This window comes from Nicotiana tabacum, chromosome 7 (assembly GCF_000715075.1).
Source record: "Nicotiana tabacum cultivar K326 chromosome 7, ASM71507v2, whole genome shotgun sequence".
NCBI classification, from domain to species: Eukaryota; Viridiplantae; Streptophyta; class Magnoliopsida; order Solanales; family Solanaceae; genus Nicotiana; species Nicotiana tabacum.
Genome location: NC_134086.1, coordinates 31,916,369 through 31,937,858, shown reverse-complemented (window position 1 = coordinate 31,937,858; position 21,490 = coordinate 31,916,369). Strand labels below are relative to the sequence as shown.

Genomic DNA, 21,490 nt, shown 5'->3' with positions numbered 1-21,490 from the left:
GATGTCTATGTTACCCAACTACTAATTCTTATGGTTCTTCATTGTCTACACGACAACATCTGGTTCTTTTTCCATAGGTGCTCATTTTGTATGGTGTTTAGTTTAACATTTATATCCGTGAATATGATTATTGGAAGAACATAAAAAATCATGTGATTATGGCTCCAAAACAATGAAGTTGTGCTGAAAACGTTTTCTTAGTTGATGATGAACAACATTTAATGGCTACATAGAGGTGTCATGACTCCTCTATTGACAATAGAGGATGAGATATGTATCATATTACGTATAGGTTGTTGATTCCCCAGTTGACGCATTTCCTTATCTAATTCTCTCCTTGAAAAACCCTGAGATGATTTCTTAGTTGTTCTTCACACTCTATAACATAGAAAATCAGAAAATCTCCCATTTACTTTTAGCCTTATGAAACCAGCATACTGTAATTATCTAATCTTCTCTATAAGATTCTTTTGAAGAACACCTTACCCTTTTCTATCCCCTTATTCTTCATACTCATGTACCTGATTAAATATTCTTGGGCAATAACATGTGATCTTTTATAAAGGAACATTTTGAAATCTATTAATTCGTTAGATGTCTTCAAAGTTTGATATGAGTTAATGCATCAAATGTCTAGGGAATTTGAAAAATAAGGTGCATCAATGCCGAAAGATGGAAAAAATGTCTAAACTCTTCAAGTTGTATTTCTCGGTGATGTATTGCACTAAATGGTGGAGTACAAATTGATTTCTCTGTTAGTTGAGACTGCTATATTACAATGGGCCATCTACTAATTGAAAAGGTCATTTCAGCAGGTTCGTCCTTTTCTAATTCTTTTAGTTTGTTTTAAAGTGCTTTTGTATCGGCACTTCTTTTAGAGAGCTTCCACATATTCTTATTGGAATGAAGGCTTAGGATCTTTATAGTTTTTATTGCATTTTGGATCAATAATTTGCTACTAGAGTTGTTGGATTACAAAACTTTTTGGGAGCAAATCAATATATGGAAATATATAGGGAACAAGTATATACATGCATGAATCTGAAGACCTCGGAGGCTCCTTTTAGTTTTCTATGTACAGCTCTCAGGTAGGACCAACCTTACACGCACCCTTCAAAGCTCACTACAAGAAAAAAACTTACTCCATTAGGGATATTTAGCGACAAGTTTTAAATATGGTCTCTAAAAGTGTACTTACAGGGATGAGATTTTTTTTTGGTCTCTAATACCTAATTTATTTTTTTAAATACACGACTAGACTTATTCTGGTCTAAATAAAATTTAATATCTGGTCTCTAATACTCCTTTAACGGGATAGAGGCGGGAATCTGAAAGTAAAGTAAACAAAAAACCCTCCAAAAATATATTTTCGCTGTAAAATCCCTCCAGAAATTCACTTTCACCCTAAAATCTCTCCCAAAAAATCACTTTCACGCTGCAATCGCTAATCAAGCGGCATTCTCTTCAAAGTTCAATCCCTAATCAAGCGGCGACGACTTCAATTCTCTTCAAAGTTCAGAAGGTTGCAAATTAAACTTCATCAGTCAGAACTCGAAGGTTGCAAAATTTATCACTTCAAACTCCGAAGGTTGCAAAATTCATCACTTCAAACTCAGAAGGTTGGCGTCTCTACCATTGGATTATCTGCCTAATCAAGAGTAAGTTTAATTTCTTTCTCTTTTATCTGTTTCGTTTCCTTTTTTCTTCTTCTTGTTTTTTTTGAGCCAGAAATCAAAAATCGGGTTCTGCAATTTTCTGTTTCTTTAGTTGTTTTCTGCAATTGGGTTGTTTAGAATAGTGATAGTTGTTGTGTGAGTGATAAAAGTGAGAATATTGGTTTAAAGATGGGCCTCGTAGGTCAAGGAGGAGAAATTTGAGTTTTTCTTGTAGAATTTGTCTCTGCGATGGTTTTCTTCTTTGCGATTTGCGTTACAATTCTTCTGGGGACTTGCTTGAAGGGTCATGAGTTTGGCACTACAGCAGTAATGTCACCACTGATAGCAACAATAGCTTCAGGCATTACAGCATGCGCCACTCGATCGACAACAACTCGATCACTGTTACCTTCTTGAGCCACCAGTGTAATTCCTTGATGCTTACTAGCATTGTTTGCTCGATTCAAACCATCCTCTTGCACAGTTATTCGATCACCTGTAGCTACCTTATCATCAACTCCTTTTTGTCCATCATTAGTCAAAGCCAAATCCCCTATAATCTCCTCGATCCCAATAGCAATTTGCTGACCTTTAGCAGAGTGAAAAGTCAATAGTTTCTGTTTTCCAGAACAGACTTGTGTTGATTACAAGAAAAAGACTTTTTTTCTTCAGAGGTTTTTTCTAGATGTCCAGATGATATCTTTTAATCCCGAAGAGAAGTTCTTGTAGAACTGCCATTTTTAAGGTCCAAGAATCTGCCCTTTTTTTTCGGTACCAAACCGTTTTAACAAATATCTGAAAATCTTATGCAGGAACATGTGTACCTTTTAATAATTGATAGAATTTGGATTAAGGATATGTATATTAGTAATACGTGTATACAGCTATTTAATATTGAAAGAGCATTCTTTTTATAACAATCATAACAATCCCTGTATTGTTGCTTGTCGCTTAACAATCCATGTTACCATCTACTGTAATTTCTGCATAACTACAACATGAATCAAACAACCCCTAAAAGCTTAAGCCCGAGTTCTTAGTGGTAGAAATTCCAATAGACTTTCAGTAAGCTTACATCAAGTCCGGTGTTTAGTAGAAGTCTTTGTAGTACTTTCAGAGATATGTCAGTAAAATATGTAGACAATTTCTGGTGTGAGAGAAATTTTGACTATTGGAATGTAAAGCATACAAATGGAGCAAAGTGATATAACCAATGCAATTTCCCTACTTTGCCTCAGTGTCCTTGGCAATCATATCAGCTAGAGCTTATATATGTATTTGTTAAACACGAAAAGAATGTCAATAACTTGGCTTGAAGTAAGTTAAGCAAGTTGAAGTGCGAAGATTTTGAAGAAAGAATGGATGCCATTACTTGAATTCCAGTCCTTGGTCTTAAGTTAATGAGAAGTGTTGATCTGAGTCTTATGTTCTTAGGGAGATTATTGTTTTTCTCTGTTGCTCCCTTGTCTTTCTTAAGACCAGAAACAGAAAAGGAACTCCAAATAATTTGGTGGTCATGAATACAATGTAACAATGTCCATGTGAGTCCTCTCAATTAACAGGTGAATACAAGAACCAAATGCAGCTCCAGCATGCTTTCAGTTAATTCAGTTATCAGCAGGTTGAGCCTTATAGGTAATCCATATGAAAAGAAGCCCAAGAACTTAGTAAGTAGTGACAGATTGCAACTAAGTAAAAGGCAATCCATATGAAAAGAAGTCCTAAAACTAGTAATAGGTGACAAATTGCAACTTAGTAATTCAACTAACACCATCACATTTTAAGGCTTCAGGAGGTCTCTTAAGGGGCTTCACCACCTTGTTCAGGGAGCATTATCACCTAAGGGTCATCCATCTTTTATCTGCAGATGACACTTTTTGGTTTTAGGTGATACAGATGCTTTGCCAAATTTTGCATTAAAATTAACTTCTATGACTCTGTATTCCTAGCAGTTCAAGCAATAAAGTACTGAATAAACTAGTTTTTAATTCATTTTGAATCTAACTTATTTACTCTGATCATGTAAAGAAAATAGAGATTACAATATTGTGTAATTTTACATGTTCTATATAAAAGGTTGCCTACCATCTTGTTATTAATAATTACTCCTAATACATGAGGCAGACGAACTTACCATATCTCCTGTTAAGATAGATACATAATGGTTGCCTGCTACTACTAGTAACAGAAAATTTCTTGTCTCTCTACCAAGATAGTAGATGCTCTAATACTATTTGAAGAAATAAGAAAGGAGAATATAAGTAGATGATTTTTGTTGTTGCTGTTGTTAATCTGTTATAAGTCACTATGGTCTTCCAATAATTACAGGATAGTTCATGATACACAATCATAATTATTCTAGGAGTTTAAACAAGAACATGCCTTGTAAAACTCTAATGTGTCACCACCAATTTTCCGGAGCTCAACCAAATGCTTTCTATGCATCTAACCTTTAAGAAAGAAAATCAATGGTTTAGCTATGAAGTGTCTTATGTGTTTTAATTTCTCATTTTCTTGAGCAATTGTGTGTTATATGTTATGCATATCAACTTATAGTTTATCTCATTCTTGTGAAACCGTAGGAAGTTTAGTCATAAAGATGAGTTTGACAAGTTTGATAACAAGTAATGTGCATTTTAATACTTTTTTTTAATGTAATGTGCATCTTAATACTTTTGTTGTTTTAATTGTTTAAATCTTTTTTTTATTTCCTATTCAAGGTTATGGCACCAAGTAAGTAATGGATGAAACTTGTTGATGACCGACTTGACGAAACTTATTTAATTGGGGTGCAAAAGTTTTTGGATTATGCCTTTAGAAGAATAGGAGAATTGTATGAAATACGTTGTCCGTGCGTCAAATGTTGTAACACAATATTAGGAACACATGAGACAGTCGAGATACATTTGAAAGTATATGGAATAATTCGAAATTATACCTTTTGGTATCATCATGGTGAAGTTGTGGGTGAGCCACAGTCGGAAGGCGAGTTGAAGATGATAATGAAGTAGAAGATTATGAGGATGAGGATGAAATACATGAAATGCTGAGGGATTTATATCCTAATCATGATGGAGGCACTGCGGACGCTCGTGATAATGATTTACTCGGAGATGAACCGATTGTTGAAGCAAAAAAGTTTTACAGCCTATTGAAAGATTTCAAACAACCACTATACCAAAATTCGAAATGTTCAAAACTTTCCACTTTGTTTAAACTGCTTCACATAAAAAGTATGGGTCGTTGGAGCAATGAGTCATTTATAATGTTATTAAAAATGTTGAAGGATGAGTTGTTGCATTATGAGGCAAAGAAGGTGATTGGGGACCTTGGGTTGTCATACAACAAAATTGATGCTTGTATAAATGATTGTATGTTATATTGGAAGGACGATAACTTACTTGATTCCTATAAACTCTGTGGTGCATCCAGATGGAAAACAGATAAACATAGTGGGGAAGCAAAGAATAAGAATGGTAAAAAAATAGCGTCAAAGACTTTACGCTATTTTCCATTGAAGCCTAGGCTTCAAAGGTTGTTTATATCTACAAATACATCTTCTCTAATGACATGGCATCATAATAAAAGAGTTGATGATGGAACAATGAGGCGCCCAGCTGATTCAATGGCATGAAAATCATTTGATGAACTTCATCCCTCATTTGCGGCCGAGCCTCGTAATGTTCGACTTGGGCTTGCTAGTGATGGATTCCAGCCATTTAGGAATTCAAAAACCTCATATAGTATATGGCCTGTGGTACTTATTCCTTATAATTTACCACCTTGATTGTGTATGAAACAGGAAATTACATTATGTCTATGCTTATTCTTGGTCCCGATAATACAGGTGATGCATTTTACATATATCTTCAACCTTTGATAGAGGAATTAAAGGAATTATGGGAAATTGGCATTGAGAACTTTTATGCATAAACCAAACAGAATTTTAAGTTACATGCTTCTTTTCTGTGGACCATCAATAACTTTCCAGCATATGGAAATTTATCGGGATGGAGTACAAAAGGTAAATTGGCATGTCCATGTTGCAACATTGACACTTCCTCAATCAGATTGAAGAATAGTAAGAAACAATGTTTTATGGGTCATAGGCGTTACCTTCCTCTTAATCACAAATAGAGGAATGATAAGGAGTCATTTGATGGCACAAAAGAAAAAAGGCTCCCACCAAAAGTGCGTTCAGGTATTGAGATACTTAATCAAGTTCAAGATCTTAAAGGGTTGCAATTGATAAAGGATCCAAAGAAGAGGATCAAGATATCACATGATGTTCGAAAAGATAACTGGAATAAGAAGAGTATCTTTTTTAAGCTTCCATACTGAAAATCTCTCTTGTTGCGACATAATTTGGATGTTATGCATATCGAAAAAAATATATGTGATAATATTATGGGGACGATCATGAATGCCAAAGGAAAAACCAAGGATACCATTAAAACTCAACTAGATTTGCAAGAAATGAACATTAGGCCGGAATTGCACCCTACCAAAAATGGAGAAAAAAATGAAGTTCCAACTGCATGTTACACATTATCTCCCCAAGAAAAACACAACATATGCCTTTTCTTAAAGAATTTAAAGGTTCCAGATGGATTTTTATCTAACATTTCTCAATGTGTTAACTTGAAAGAGCACAAGATTTTTGGCTTAAAGAGTCATAATTGTCATGTTCTTCTACAACATTTACTCCCTCTTGCACTACGTGGTATGTTATCGAAAGCTGTGTGTGAACCCCTTATCGAGTTGTCTTTATTTTTTAATGTGCTGGGAGCAAAGGTATTAAGGATTGATGACCTGGATCAGATTGAAGCTCAAATTCCTATAACTCTTTGCAAGTTGGCAAAGGTCTTTCCTCCTTCATTTTTTGATGTCATGGTGCACTTGCCTACTCACTTAACTAATGAAGCTAAGCTTGCTGGACCTGTTCAGTATCGGTGGATGTATCCTATAGAACGATGGTTATACTTTTTGAAATCTCTCATTGGTAATAGGGCTTGTCCAGAAGGTTCCATTGTAGAGGGTTACCTTGCAAATGAATGTATGACCTTATGTTCAAGGTATCTGCATAGAATCGACATAAAGTTTAATTGGCCAGAACGAAATTCTGATGGTGGTTTAAGAAATTCTGATGGAGGTTTATCTCTATTTTGTAAATTTGGAAAAACTTTAGGAGCTCCAAAACAGCTTGATCTTGAAGCAGATGAATTGGAGCAAGCATATATATACATACTGAAGAATTGTGATGAAGTTCTACCATTTCTAGAGTATGAAATATTTTTCCTTCATGGGTGTGTTTGGTATGAAGGAAAATATTTTCTGGAAAATATTTTTCAATTTTCCCATGTTTGGTTGGCTTAAATTTTTGGAAAACATTTTCCTTAAGAACTCATTTTCCTCCAATTGGAGAAAAATATTTTCCTCCAATTGGAGAAAAATATTTTCCTTATCAAAAGAAGGGAAAACATTTTCCAAAACTCCTACTCAACCTTCCTCACCCTCACCAATCCACCCCACCCCCTCTCTCCAAGAAAGACTTTTTTTTTCAAATTTCAGTTTTTCCGTTACCTCCCACCCTACTAACCCTCCACTCCACCCCACCCCCTCCCGAAAAAAAAATTATTTTTTTTACCTTATTTTTTTTTGCAATTTCAAATTTGTGTTTTTTGTTTTTTCTGCACCCCCCACCCCCCACCCCAACTGCCCCCTCCCCGAAAATTATTTTTTATATATTTTTTATTTTTAGTTTTTTTATTTATTGGTTTAAATGTTCAAAATTTTACAAGTTTCAAAGTTACGAGTTTGGAGGTTTATGTGTTTGGAAGTTTACGAATTCGAAATTTCGCGGTTTCGAAAGTTTGGCGGTTCGAAAATTTATGAAAAATGTGGGCTCAGAAGGTTATTGGTTTAAAAGTTTATTCTTCATGTTTATTATATCTAAATTATTTATGAATATTCTTGAGAAGCCATTTTCTTTAATTTGCGTACCAAACACTGGAAAATAAATAAGATTACTACTTGTTTTCCAAGAAAATATTTTCTTGGCAAACATTTTCCACGGAAAACATTTTCCGTTATACCAAACACACCCCATATCATATTTTGTTTTCCTTGTTTCCTGTAAGATTGTTTCTCCTTTATGTTTGACATTTGTGGTTCAACTAAAATTTGTAGAGAGTTCGCACAAATTCATGTAGATTCTACTCAACACTTGTCTGATACGGAATGGAACAAACAATTTATCGAATGGTGAGTAATATATACATATCAAATTTGAAAATCCAATATTATATTACTTATTCTATAGTAATCAACTTTATCTTGTTGATAGGTTGCACAATTGTATAAAAAAGATGATAGTCGGCTCAGGAGGATCTCCTTGCACTTTCATGTGGTCCTACCCAATATGTATTACATTATAATGGCTATATTGTTAACGGATATAGATTTCATGTTGAAGATTATGATAAACATTTAAGGACTCAAAATTGTGGTGTGGTTGTTGTTAGTGAGACTGGTGAACATAGTGAGAATATTGATTACTATGGAGTTTTAACTGATGTTCTTGAAATGCAATTCACTACAAGAAGAGTGATTTTGTTTTGATGTAATTGGTTTGATGTGTATGATAAAAAAAAGGAATTAAAACAGATGAATATGACATTGTAAGTGTTAATTGGGGACGATTTTTGAAAACAAATGAACCTTATGTGTTAGCGGACCAGACATATCAAGTATTTTATGCTAATGATAACTCCAATAAAGGTTGGCGTGTAGCAAGAAAGACGCAACCTCGTGATTTCTATGAGATTTTGCAACCAATAGATGGTGATGTTGATTTAGAAAGTCATGTACAAAATAAATGAAAAAGAACAACTGAGGTGAAGTATCTCTTTATGCCATTACCATATTCATATTATTATGCATTCTGATTACATGATCTTTTTATTAGTACATTATTGTTATAATGTCTTAATTTGATTTTTCGTAGGTTTGTTATGAAACCATCAAAGAATGAAAATGAGGTGGCATCCACTGTGAAAGCTACTACTAAATATGCATTTGTTGCACTAGGTGCTATAGGGAAGGGACGAGGGAAAGGGCTTAAATCTATATGCTCTTTAGGGTTATCTGGACCAGATATTCCATTTTCTCCATCTACTGATCAAGTTATGCAATACAACCAAATTGTTGAAATTCGTATGGTTTCTCAAATTTATTGTGTTATCAATTTGTACATTTAAATTTTAGTGCTAAATTTTTACTAATATGATTTCCTTATACCAGGTGTAGTAGCGAAGGGACGAGGGCGAGGGCTTAGATCTATGTGTTCTTTGGGAGTATTTGGAATGAGACTAATGAATAAAAATTCATTGGTTCTTGAGAAAGGGAATATACAAACTAATCTACTGATGATGTTATGAAATACATCCAAAAAAATTCAATGAGTAGGATTTCTAAAAGCTATTATCTTTTAGAGTCAAATTTGTACTTATTTAGATTTGATTTTCTGTATTATATATCTATCTATAAACAAAAATAAAAGCTCTAGAGAAGGGACGAGGGTGTGATGACCTTTTGGGTCATCACTTATTTTAGAAATAAATTCAGTGTTCCGAGGCCTAAAAATTTCCCTTTTACCTCACCTTGATTTGCGCGCGTGGTCCAGACCTATATCCGGAAAGTCTTCTATGTGAAAAAAATTGAGAAATAGAAATTTCTAGAGTTAAAAATTTGATTTTTGGTTGACTTTGGTCAAAATTTTGAGCAAACGGATCTGGATCCGTGTTCCGACGATCCCGAAAGGTCCGCAGTAAAATATGGGACTTGGGCTTATGCTCGAAAATGAATTCCGAGGTCACAATCCTTAGAAATCAATTTTTGAAAGAAATTATTTTGCTGAATTATCTAAGAAATGAAGAAAAGAATTAATGTTTGAAACCATTGGTATCGGGCCCGTATTTTAGTTCTGGAACCCGGTACAAACTTGTTATAGTATTTGAATGATAACTGTGAAATTTGGTGAAAAATGGAGTCTATTTGACGTGAGTTGGACTTCCGGTTGAAGAGTTATGAACTTTAAGTGTTCTTGATGAAAATGTTGACTTTTGAGGTTTAATTCATGATTTTACATGTTATTTTGATGATGTGGTCGCACGAGTAGGTTTGGAGTCCTGAGGGCTCGGGTGAGTTTCGGGTAGGTTCCGGGATGTCTTAGGCTTAAAATATGGATGTTGCAGGTTCAGAGAAGTGCAAATCTCTGAACCCGCCAGTGCGGTCCGTATTGGTTTTGTGCTGTCCACGGTGGAGGCTTTGCGGCCGCACTCAATTTTGTGTGGTCCGCACTCAATTTTGTGTGGTCCGCACAGGTTCACTGGTCCGACTTCGGAAGCTTATTTCTTTTGATCTACAAGGAATTTTGAGATTATTTAAAATCAAATCTTGTAGCTCTTCGTGTCTAGTTTCCATAGAGGTAAAGAAATTACAATTTGGACATATATAGAGAAAGTTATGGCCAAAATACTAAAGCATGGCACTGCAGTCAACCTTGTGAGCTCCGCGACCGCATTCCTTTTTGTGCGGTTCGCACAGGTTGTCTAAAAGGGGTATATTTAAATAGGATTTTTAGTTATTTTTTATTTTTCAAAACCCCAAAATATAAAAGGCGATTTTTCAAATAACCTTTCTTGTTGAAAACATTAGTAAGTGATTTCTAACTCATTTTCTTTACTCATTAACTTCTTTTTACAAGATTTCATCCTAGAATCTAGGGTTTTCATGATGGAATTGGGAATTTTGGGTAAAACCTAAGAATATTGAAATTTGGGGTTTTAGACCTCAAATCGAGGTCAGATTCCAAAACCAATTATATATCCGGGCTCGGGGGTGAATGGTTAATCGGGGTTTGGTCCGAATTTCGGATTTGGACCAAGCAGGCCCGGGGTCGAATTTTGACTTTTTGAGAAAAACTTTAGAAAACTTATTTCCATGCGTTAAAATTAATTCATTTGGCACTTATTAATATTATTAAGTAACTTGTGGCTAGATACGCGCGAGTTGGTGGTGGACTCAAGAGGTAAAGTGATAGTTGAAGCTTGAATTGTGTTCGTGGCATCGAGGTAAGTGTTTGATCTAACCTTAGCTTGAGGGATTAGAAGTTGTCCTATTTGCTACGTGTCATTTGTTGAGTACGACATATAGGCATGGTGACGAGTATCTATACTTTGGTGTCAAGCATGCCCATGAGTCTTGTACTATGATTAATGTCACTCCGCTTGTATTGTTCATGCCTTTTGTGATGATTTCTATTATTGAGCAAGACTTGTGAAAGTAATTGGTATTTGAATATTGAAGAGCGTTGGCTCAAGTTGTAAAATGAATTCTGGAAGTATAACTGGCAATTGAACCTTATAGAGCATTGGCTCAAATTGTGAAGTAAATGTGAAAAGGAAAAGAGAAGAGGATTTTTGATATTGTTCCCTCGCCGGGATTCAATTGTTGTACTGTTGTTCCCTTGCCGAGATTTTATTGTGATTTCATTTATTTTCTTGCCCTTATTTCTTGTGATTATTATTTTGGTAAGAGAGTGTTAAAGCACGAAAGGTGATGACGTGCACTTGTCCTTGATTTTCCTGAATCTTGCTGATAATTCAGTTATGTTGTCCTTTACATTTATTTACTGATTTTCTATTGTTACTTGATTTTATTATGATGTTATTGATTCCCTTGTCGGGATAGTATTGTTCCCTTATTGTTCCCTTGTCGGGGCTCCTTTGTGATTGGTGTTGAATTGTATATTGGGATAGGGTTGCACGCCGCAACAATATTATATTTGGATCGGGTTGCACGCCGCAACAATATTATATTTGGATTGGGTTGCACGCCGCAACAATATTATATTTGGATCGGGTTGAACGCCGCAACAATATTGTGATTGGATCGGGTTGCACGCCGCAACACTGATATATGACATGGATCGGGTTGAACGTCACAACAGTGTTTTATGATTTGGATTGGGTTGTGCGCCGCAACAATAAATCATAAAAGTGGATATTGATTTATTACTATTTCCTTATTCTTTCTGCTGCGAATTTTAAATTGTTCTTTATGCTTTTCTCTTGAGTTACTGTTGGTAAGTGATATTCCCCCACAACATGTCCCCTTCCCCTCTTTAACTGCTAGTTTCCTTTATTATTACTTCCTATATATATGCTTTAACTACACAGGTTTAGTTGGTAGTCTTGTCCTAGCCTCGTCACTACTTTGCCGATGTTAGGTTAGGCACTTACCAGCACATGGGATCAGTTGTGCTGATACTACACTCTGCACTCTTTTGTGTAGATCCCAATGCTGTAGATTTCGGACCACAGTGAGATTGTTGTTCTTGTTCATCAGGCGACTCGAGATAGTCCTGCAGGAGTCTGCAGGCCTTGGCGTCTCCTTCTATCTACTATTCCTGTTTCTTTCATGTATTTCCGGAGACAATGTTGTATTTATTCCTTTCAGACCTTTATTTGTAGTACTCCTATATAGTCTGTGAAGTTGTGACACCAGTCTTGGGTAGATTTGTTATGGATTGGTATTAGTAGTATTATTAAAACTTTACAATGCAACCTTTCGCTTATTCAATTCTGTTGTTATCTAATTGTTGACTCTTAACTGTTATCAGATTAAAAATGAAAACAAGGTAAATAGTTCAGTTGGTTGGCTTGCCTAGCTTTCACTAGTAGGCGCTATCACGACCCCCGAGGGTAAGAAATCCGGGTCGTGACAAGTTGGTATCAGAGCTTTAGGTTACATAGGTCTCACAACTTATAGACAAGCTTAGTAGAGTCTGAGGGATCGGTAAGGAGACGTCTGTACTTATCCCTAGAGGCTACAGAGTTAGGAAAAGTTTCACTTCTATTCTTCTCCGTTGTGCGATTTTGTTCTCTCAGTGCTAAATTGAAACCTCTACTCTTATCTTTTCGCTAATGGTGAGGTCACGTATCGCTTCTTTAGCCGAGCAGCCACACAGACCGGTGATAGATCATCTACATCTTCGAAGGCTTTGTGGAGGTTGGATAGGTTTCACCAAGCTCTTCACTACTACTTTCAGCGGTGCATCTTCTGAGGATCCCCAAGATTATTTGGACAGTTGTCATGAGGTTCTCAAGAACATGGGGATAGTGGAGACCAATGGAGTCGACTTTGCTGCTTTTCGTTTGTCTGGATCCTCCAAGGCTTGTTGGAGAGGTTGTTGTTTGGCTAGACTAGTTGGGGCGCCAACTTTGACTTGGTATCGGTTTTCTCAGCTATTTCTGGAGAAGTTTCTTCCTATCACTGAGAGAGAGAGTGTGGGGAGGTTCATTGAGGGAGTCATTCAGCCCACTCAGCTAGCTAGAGGTAGAGGTACTAGAGGTGGAGGTATCGGTACTTTTCTAGTTTGTAGCAGAGATGCTTCAGTTTTATCTGATCCAGGATCTACATACTCCTATGTGTCATCTTATTTTACACTATATCTGGTCATGCCTAGTGATTCTTTGAGTGCTCCTATTTATATGTCTACACCAGTGGGTGATTCTATTATGGTAAATCGTGTCCATTGTTCATGTATAGTTGTGATTGGGGGTCTTGAGACCTCGTGTAGATTTGTTACTTCTGGACATAGTTGATTTCGATGTCATATTGGGGATGGACTGGTTATCACCTTACCACGTTATCTTGGATTGTTATGCCAAGACTATGACCTTAGCCTTACCGGGTCTACCTCGTCTTGAGTGGAGAGGGACTCCTGGTCATTCTATCCGTAGTGTTATCTCATATATGAAGGCTCGGCGTATGGTCGAGAAGGGGTGTTTGGCCTATTTGGTGTATTTTCGTGATTCTAGTGCCGAGGTTCCTTCTATTGATTTTATGCCTGTTGTTCGTGAGTTTCCTGAGGTATTTCCTTCAGACCTGCCGGGTATGCCACCCGATAGGGATATTGACTTCTGCATTGATTTGGATTCGGGCACTCAGCCCATTTCCATTCCACCGTATCGTATGGCCCCGCCTGAGTTGAAAGAGTTGAAGGAGCAGTTGCAAGACTTGCTTGAAAAAGGTTTCATTAGACCTAGTGTTTCGCCTTGGGGTGCTTCGGTGTTGTTTGTTAAGAAGAAGGATGGATCGATGTGAATGTGTATAGATTACCGACAATTGAACAATGTTACAATCAAGAATAAGTATCCATTGCTGAGGATTTATGATTTGTTTGATCAGCTTCAGGGTGCTAAGGTATTTTTGAAGATTGACTTGAGATCTGGCTACCATCAGTTGAGGATTAGGGCATCCAATGTCCATAAGACAGCTTTTCGCACTCGGTACAGACATTATGAGTTCTTGGTGATGTCATTCGGGTTGACAAATGCCCCAGCAGCTTTTATGAATTTGATGAACCGAGTGTTCAGGCCTTACTTGGATTCGTTCGTGATAGTCTTCATTGATGATATTTTGATTTATTCCCGTAGCCGGGAGGAGCATGAGCAGCATCTTAGAGTGGTTCTCCAGACTTTGAGAGACAGTCAGCTGTATGCTACGGTTTTGAAGTGCGAGTTCTGGTTGAGTTCATTTGCATTCCTGGGTCATGTTGTATCAGCAGAGGGTATTCAGGTAGATCCAAAGAAGATAGAGGCAGTCAAGATATCAGCTATAGAAATTCAGAGTTTCTTGGGTTTGGCAGGCTATTATCGTCGGTTCGTGGAGGGGTTTTCATCTATGGCAGCCCCGATGACCAGGTTGACCCAGAAGGGTGCCCAGTTCAAGTGGTCGGACGAGTGTGAGGCGAGCTTTCAGAAGCTCAAGACAGCTTTGACTACGGTGCCAGTGTTGGTTTTGCCCACAGGTTCAGGGCCATATACAGTTTATTGTGATGCATCTCGTATTGGACTTGGTGCGGTGTTGATGCAGGATGACAATGTCATTGCCTATGCTTCACGGCAGTTGAAGATTTATGAGAAAAACTATCCGGTTCATGATTTGGAGTTAGCATCCTTTGTTCACGCGTTGAAGATTTGGAGGCATTATCTGTATGGCATGGAATGTGAGGTGTTCACGGATCACAAGAGTCTGCAGTACTTGTTCAAACAGAAGGAGCTAAATTTGAGGCAGAGAAGATGGTTGGAGCTATTAAAGGACTATGATATCACCATCTTATATCATCCGGGGAAGGCCAATGTGATTGCCGATGCTTTGAGTAGGAAGTCATCCAGTATGGGCAGTTTTGCTTATATTCCAGTCGGTGAGAGACCGCTTTCTTTGGATGTTAAGGCTTTGGCCAATCAGTTCGTGAGGTTGGATGTTTCTAAGCCCAGCCGTGTGTTAGCTTGCACAGTCGCTCGTTCTTCATTATTGGAGCATATCCGAGATTGACAGTATGATGATCCTCATTTGTGTGTCCTTAGAGACATGGTGCAGCATAGAGATGCCAAGCAAGTAACACTAGGGGATGATGGAGTTTTGAGGATGCAGGGTCATATTTGTGTGCCTAATGTGGATGGACTTTGGGAGTTGATTCTAGAGGGGCCCATAGTTCCCGGTACTCTATTTATCCGGGCACCGCGAAGATGTATCAGGATTTTTGGCAGCATTATTGGTGGAGGAGAATGAAGAAGGACATTGTTGCATATGTGGCTCGGTGTTTGAATTGTCAGCATGTTAAGTACGAGCATCAGAGGCCTGGTGGTTTGTTCCAGAAGATTGAGAGTCCTGAGTGGAAGTGGAAGTGTATCACTATGGACTTCGTTGTTGGACTCCCACGGACTCAGAGGAAGTTCGATGCAGTGTGGGTTATTGTTGATAGGCTGACCAAGTCAACACATTTCATTCTTGTGGCAGTCTCCTATTCTTCCGAGAAATTAGATGAGATCTATATCCGGGAGATTGTTCGTCTTCATGGTGTGCCCGTGTCTATCATTTCGGATCGAGCTACGCAGTTTACCTCACATTTCTGGAGAGCAGTTCAGCGAGAGTTGGGCCCACGGGTTGAGTTGAGCACAACATTTCATCCTCAGACGGACGGGCAGTCCGAACGTACTATTCAGATTTTGGAGGATATGCTCCGAGCTTGTGTCATTGACTTTGGAGGCTCGTGGGATAAGTTTTTGCCTTTAGCAGAGTTGACTGCAACAACAACTACCAGTCGAGTATCCAAATGGCTCCTTATGAGGCTTTGTATGGTAGGTGGTGTCGGTCACCGGTTGGATGGTTTGAGCCGGAAGAGGCTCGGTTATTGGGTACGGATCTAGTACATAATGCTTTGGACAAGGTCAGGATTATTCAGGATAGGCTTCGTACAGCTCAGTCCAGGCAAAAGAGTTATGCCGACCGTAAGGTTCGAGATTTGGCATTTATGGTCGGTGAGCGGGTATTGCTTTGGGTGTCGCCTATGAAGGGCGTGATGAGATTTGAAAAGAAGGGAAAGCTTAGCCCTAGGTTCATTGGCCCATTTTAGATTCTTGATCGAGTGGGAGAGGTGGCTTACAGACTTGCGTTACCGCCGAGCTTATCAACCGTACATCTAGTGTTTTGTGTGTCCATGCTTCGGAAGTATCACGGCGATCCATCCCACATGTTAGATTTCAGCATTGTCCAGTTGGACAAGGACTTGTCATATGAGGAGGAGCCGGTAGCTATTCTAGACTGGCATGTTCGTCAGTTGAGGTTGAAGAGTTTCCTTTCTGTTCGTGTTCAGTGGAGTGGTCAACCTGCTAAGGCATCGACCTGGAAGTTCGAGTCCGATATGCGGAGCCGTTATCCCCATCTTTTTTCCGACTCAGGTACTTCTTTCTTATGTCCGTTCGAGGACGAACGGTTGTTTTAGAGGTGGAGGATGTGATGACCTTTTAGGTCATCACTTGTTTTAGAAATAAATTCAGTGTTCCGAGGCCTAAAAACCTCCCTTTTACCTCACCTTGATTTGCGTGCGTGGTCCAGACCTATATTCAGAAAGTCTTCTATGTGAAAAAAAAGAGAAATAGAAATTCCTAGAGTTAAAAATTTGATTTTTGGTTGACTTTGGTCAACATTTTGAGCACACGGACCCGGGTCCGTGTTCCGACGATCCGGAAGTTCCTCAGTAAAATATGGGACTTGGGTGTATGCTCGAAAATGTATTCCGAGTTCCCAAGCCTTAGAAATCAATTTTTGAAAGAAATTATTTTGCTGAATTATCCAAGAAATGAACAAAATAATTAATGTTTGAAACCATTGGTATCGGGCCCGTATTTTGGTTCTGAAGCCCGATACAAACTTGTTATAGTATTGAATGATAACTGTGAAATTTGGTGAAAATGGAGTCTATTTGGACGTGAGTTGGACTTCCGATTGAAGAGTTATGAACTTTAAGTGTTCTTGATGAAAATGATGAGTTTTGAGGTTTAATCCATGGATTTACATGTTATTTTGATGATATGATCGCACGAGTAGGTCCATATAATGTTTTTGAGTTAGTATGCACATTTGGTTTGGAGTCCCGAAGGCTCGGGTGAGTTTCGGATAGGTTCCGGGATGTCTTAGGCTTAAAATGTGGATGTTGCAGGTTCAGAGAAGTGCAAATCTCTGAACCTGCCAGTGCGGTCCGCATTGGTTTTGTGCTTTCCACGGTAGGGGCTTTGCGGCGACACTCGATATTGTGCGGTCCGCATAGGTTCACGGATCCAACTTCGGAAGCCTATTTCTTTTGGTCTACAAGAAATTTTGAGACGATTCAAAAACGAAAGTTGTAGCCCTTCGTGTCTAGTTTCCAGAAAGGTAAATAAATCACAATTTGGACATCTGTAGAGAACGTTATGGCCAAAATACTAAAGTATGTCACTGCAATCAACCTTGTGAGCTCCGCGGCCGCACTCGTTTTTGAGCGGCCCGCACAGGGGGTTTGAGAAGGGTATATTTAAACGGTATTTTTAGTTATTTTTCATTTTTCAAAACCCCAAAAACATGAGAGGCGATTTTTCAAATAACCTTTGTTCTCTAAAACATTAGTAAGTGATTTCTAACTCATTTTCTTTACTCCTTAACTTCTTTTTATAAGATTTCATCTTAGAATCTAGGGTTTTCTTGGTGAAATTGGAAATTTTGGGTAAAACCTAAGAATATTGAAATTTGGGAATTTAGACCTCAAATCGAGGTCGGATTCCAAAACCAATTATATATCTAGGCTTGGGGGTGAATGGGTAATCGGGTTTTGGTCCGAATTTCGTAGTTGGACCAAGCGGGCCCGGGGTCAAATTTTGACTTTTTGGGAAAAACTTTAGAAAACTTATTTGCATGCATTAGAATTGATTCATTTAGCCCTTATTAATATTATTAAGTAACTTGTGGCTGGATACGAGCGAGTTGGTAGTGGACTTAAGAGGTAAATCGATAGTTAAGGCTTGAATTGTGTTCGTGGCATCGAGGTAAGTGTTTGGTCTAACCTTAGCTTGATGGATTAGGAGTTATGTCCTATTTACTACGTGTCATTTGTTGAGTACGACGTATAGGCATGGTGACGAGTATCTATACGTTGGTGTCAAGCATGCCCGTGAGTCTTATACTATGATTAATGTGACTCCGCTTGTATTGTTCATGCCTTTTGTGATGATTTCTATTGTTGAGCAAGGCTTGTGGAAGTAATATTGGTATTTGAATATTGAAGAGCGTTGGCTCAAGTTGTAAAATGAATTGTGGAAGTATAATTGACAATTGAACGTTATAGAGCATTGGCTCAAATTGTGAAGTGAGTTGTGAAGTAAATGTGAAAAGGAAAAGAGAAGAGGATTTTTGATATTGTTCCCTCGCCGGGATTCAATTGTTGTACTGTTGTTCCTTTGCCGAGATTTTATTGTGATTTCATTTATTTCCTTGCCCTTATTTCTTGTGATTATTATTTTGGTAAGAGAGTGTTAAAGCACGAAGGGTGTTTTCGTACACTTGTTCTTGATTTTTTTGAATCTTGCTGATAATTGAGTTATGTTGTCCTTTACGTTTATTTACTGATTTTCTATTGTTACTTGATTTTATTATGATGTTATTGATTCCCTTGTCGGGATAGTGTTGTTTCCTTATTGTTCACTTGTCGGGGCTCCTTTGTGATTGGTGTTGAATTGTATATTGGGATAGGGTTGCACGCCGCAACAATATTATATTTAGATCGGGTTGCACGCCGCAACAATATTATATTTGGATCGGGTTGCACGCCGCGATAATATTATATTTGGATCGGGTTGAACGCCGCAAAAATATTATGATTGGATCGGGTTGCACGTTGCAACAGTGATATATGACATGAATCGGGTTGCACGCTGCAACAGTGTTTTATGATTTGGATCGGGTTGTGTGCCGCAACAATAAAGGATAAAAGTGAATATTGATTTGTTACTGTTTCCTTATTCTTTCAGTTGCGAATTTTAAATTGTTCTTTATGTTTTTCTCCTGAGTTACTGTTGGTAAGTGATATTTCCCAACAGCATGTCCCCTTCCCCTCTTTAACTGCTAGTTTCCTTTATTATTACTTGCTATATATATATGCTTTAACTGTACAGGTTTAGTTGGTAGTCTTGTCCTAGCCTCGTCGCTACTTCGCCGACGTTAGGTTAGGCACTTACCAGCACATGAGATCAGTTGTGCTGATACTACACTCTGCACTCTTTTGTGTAGATCCCAGTGCTGTAGATTTCGGACCAGTGAGATTGCTGTTTCTTGTTTATCAGGCGACTCGAGATAGTCCTGCAGGCGTCCGCAGGCCTTGGCGTCTCCTTCTATCTACTATTCATGTTTCTTTCATGTATTTCCAGAGACAGTGTTTTATTTATTCCTTTCAGACCTTTATTTGTGGTACTTCTAGATAGTCTGTGAAGTTGTGACACCAGTCTTGGGTAGATTTGTTATGGATTGGTATTAGTAATATTATTAAAACTTTACAATGCAACCTTCCGCTTATTCAATTATGTTGTTATCTAATTGTTGGCTCTTAACTGTTATCGGATTAAAAAATGAAAACAAGGTAAATAGTTCAGTTGGTTGGCTTGCCTAGCTTTCACTAGTAGGCCCCATCACGACCCCCGAGGGTGGGAAATCCGGGTCGTGACAGAGGGCAAGAGCTTAGATCTATGTGCTCCCTTGAAGAGTATGAAAATGAGGAGCGATCCTTCCATCAGAATACTCATTATACTAGTCAAAGTATTTCAAGACCTTCTAACAGTAGAAGAAGATCATATTCTACCATGCCTTTTGCTCAAGGACTATGAACAACAAACAAAAACTTTTTGGTTCATGAGAAAGAGCATATGCAAAGTAATATTCCAATTTCTCCTTCCGATGAACAAGTTATGCAGTCCACCCAAAAAGTTGAAAAAAGTATAGTTTCTCAACTATATTCTATTATTTTAGAACTAAATTTAATTTATTGTGAAACTTTTAGTAATATGATTTATTCCTCCGGTTAATTGTTATACCATTCCAAACAGCTTTAAAGTTGTCAGAAGAGCTATTTTTACCTGCTTTTGGCATTTCAATTGCAAAGTTAAAAAAAATGGAAGGATAAAGTAAGATGTGAGTGAATAACTTGCACTATCCACCAGGCTGCATCTGTCTCCAAACCTTCTTTCTTTTTCCCGTGTTTATGTTTGGTAAGTGGCGGGTCTACTCTTGAAAAAGAAAAACAAATTGGGAAGACAGGTCTATAGTTTATGGTAGAGTTGGGAGCCCTGCTGGTGTGTGGGAAGGTGTATGGCTGCAGGTGGGTTTGAAGGCTCCTGGCTCCATCAGTGGGAAGAGAGGCAGCTAGAAATGGATTTTTCGCTCTTCTGTTCGTTTTACTTGGATTATTGGTTAAAAATAAACAAGTTTTTCCTTAGCTAATGAAATTAGAAACCTCTTCATGTAGCATTCCTTAGCTTTATGCTGCATATTGATTATCCACCTTCATATGAATGATATAATATCTGTTGACCAATGGCTTCTCAGTTCATATATCATGGCTTGTTCTTATCTGTTGCATCCTGAAGGGTGCTGCAGTGTATGTGGTATATCACATTCATATTGGAAATGATAATTGTTGTCACCAGTTTATTATAAATCTATAGAGAAACTACCTTTTACAGGTTTGGTATTGTATTTTTAGTGACGTTTTGCCTTAAGCTTTACAAACTGTTCTCAATTAATGCCCAAGTTCAATTAATTGTTAATAGAACTGAGTATAGTTGTTTAATTCTGCCACAAGTTCTCTTTGTTCCCTCTGTCCCCAATTATTCACTTCTGCATAATCAGACTGCAGCAGATGTTTCTGGCATTGATGGTTCTGTCATGAGTGAATGTTGCTTAGTAACTTGAGTCCAGTAAGGTACTAAGACCAGACTGGGGCTGTTCAATCGGATCGGATATCTGAAATCCGAATCGATCCATTCAATTTCGGATTTCAGATTTCGGATTTCGGATTGTGTTTATTAAAATTTCGGATTTCGGATCGGATTCGGACTGGTATATTTTAATCCGATCCGATCCATAATTCGAAATTATTAGGTAATGTATAAATACTACACTTTTATTTCGGATAGCTAGACTTCCTTTGCATCTTCCTCCAAGTTATTACCTTTACAATTGCTAAATTTAGTTATATTGGCATCATAGTACTCTCATAATTGCATAAACATGAATTTTTCTTAATGTATTGTCTCTTTTACAAAGAAAATATACATATTAGTTTGCAACTTTGAGGCATAATACGATCCGAAATCCGATCCGATCCAAACTTTAAAATCCGATCCAATCCGATATAATTCGGATCGGATTCGGATTGCATTTTCTAGAATCCGAAATCCGAA

General features: G+C 37.8%; 1 protein-coding gene across 1 annotated transcript; it reads left to right on the top strand.

The window, feature by feature from the left end:
- Window positions 1-951: 951 nt before the first annotated feature.
- Window positions 952-8,645, top strand: LOC107786900 (uncharacterized). The gene is made up of 4 exons (XM_016608415.2): window positions 952-1,658; window positions 4,376-6,937; window positions 7,845-7,919; window positions 8,002-8,645. Exons 2-4 carry the CDS (start codon window positions 6,030-6,032, stop codon window positions 8,090-8,092), a joined length of 1,074 nt encoding a protein of 357 aa, XP_016463901.1. The 5' UTR covers window positions 952-1,658; window positions 4,376-6,029; the 3' UTR covers window positions 8,093-8,645.
- Window positions 8,646-21,490: the final 12,845 nt, after the last annotated feature.

What these genes read in the sequence shown, in the direction of transcription:
- LOC107786900 (XM_016608415.2), top strand. Translation starts at nt 6,030, where the DNA reads ATGCATATCGAAAAAAATATATGTGATAATATTATGGGGACGATCATG. An exon ending in GAAGTTCTACCATTTCTAGA is followed by an intron (nt 6,938 to 7,844) that starts GTATGAAATATT and finishes TAAAATTTGTAG; the next exon opens with AGAGTTCGCACAAATTCATG. An exon ending in AACAAACAATTTATCGAATG is followed by an intron (nt 7,920 to 8,001) that starts GTGAGTAATATA and finishes TCTTGTTGATAG; the next exon opens with GTTGCACAATTGTATAAAAA.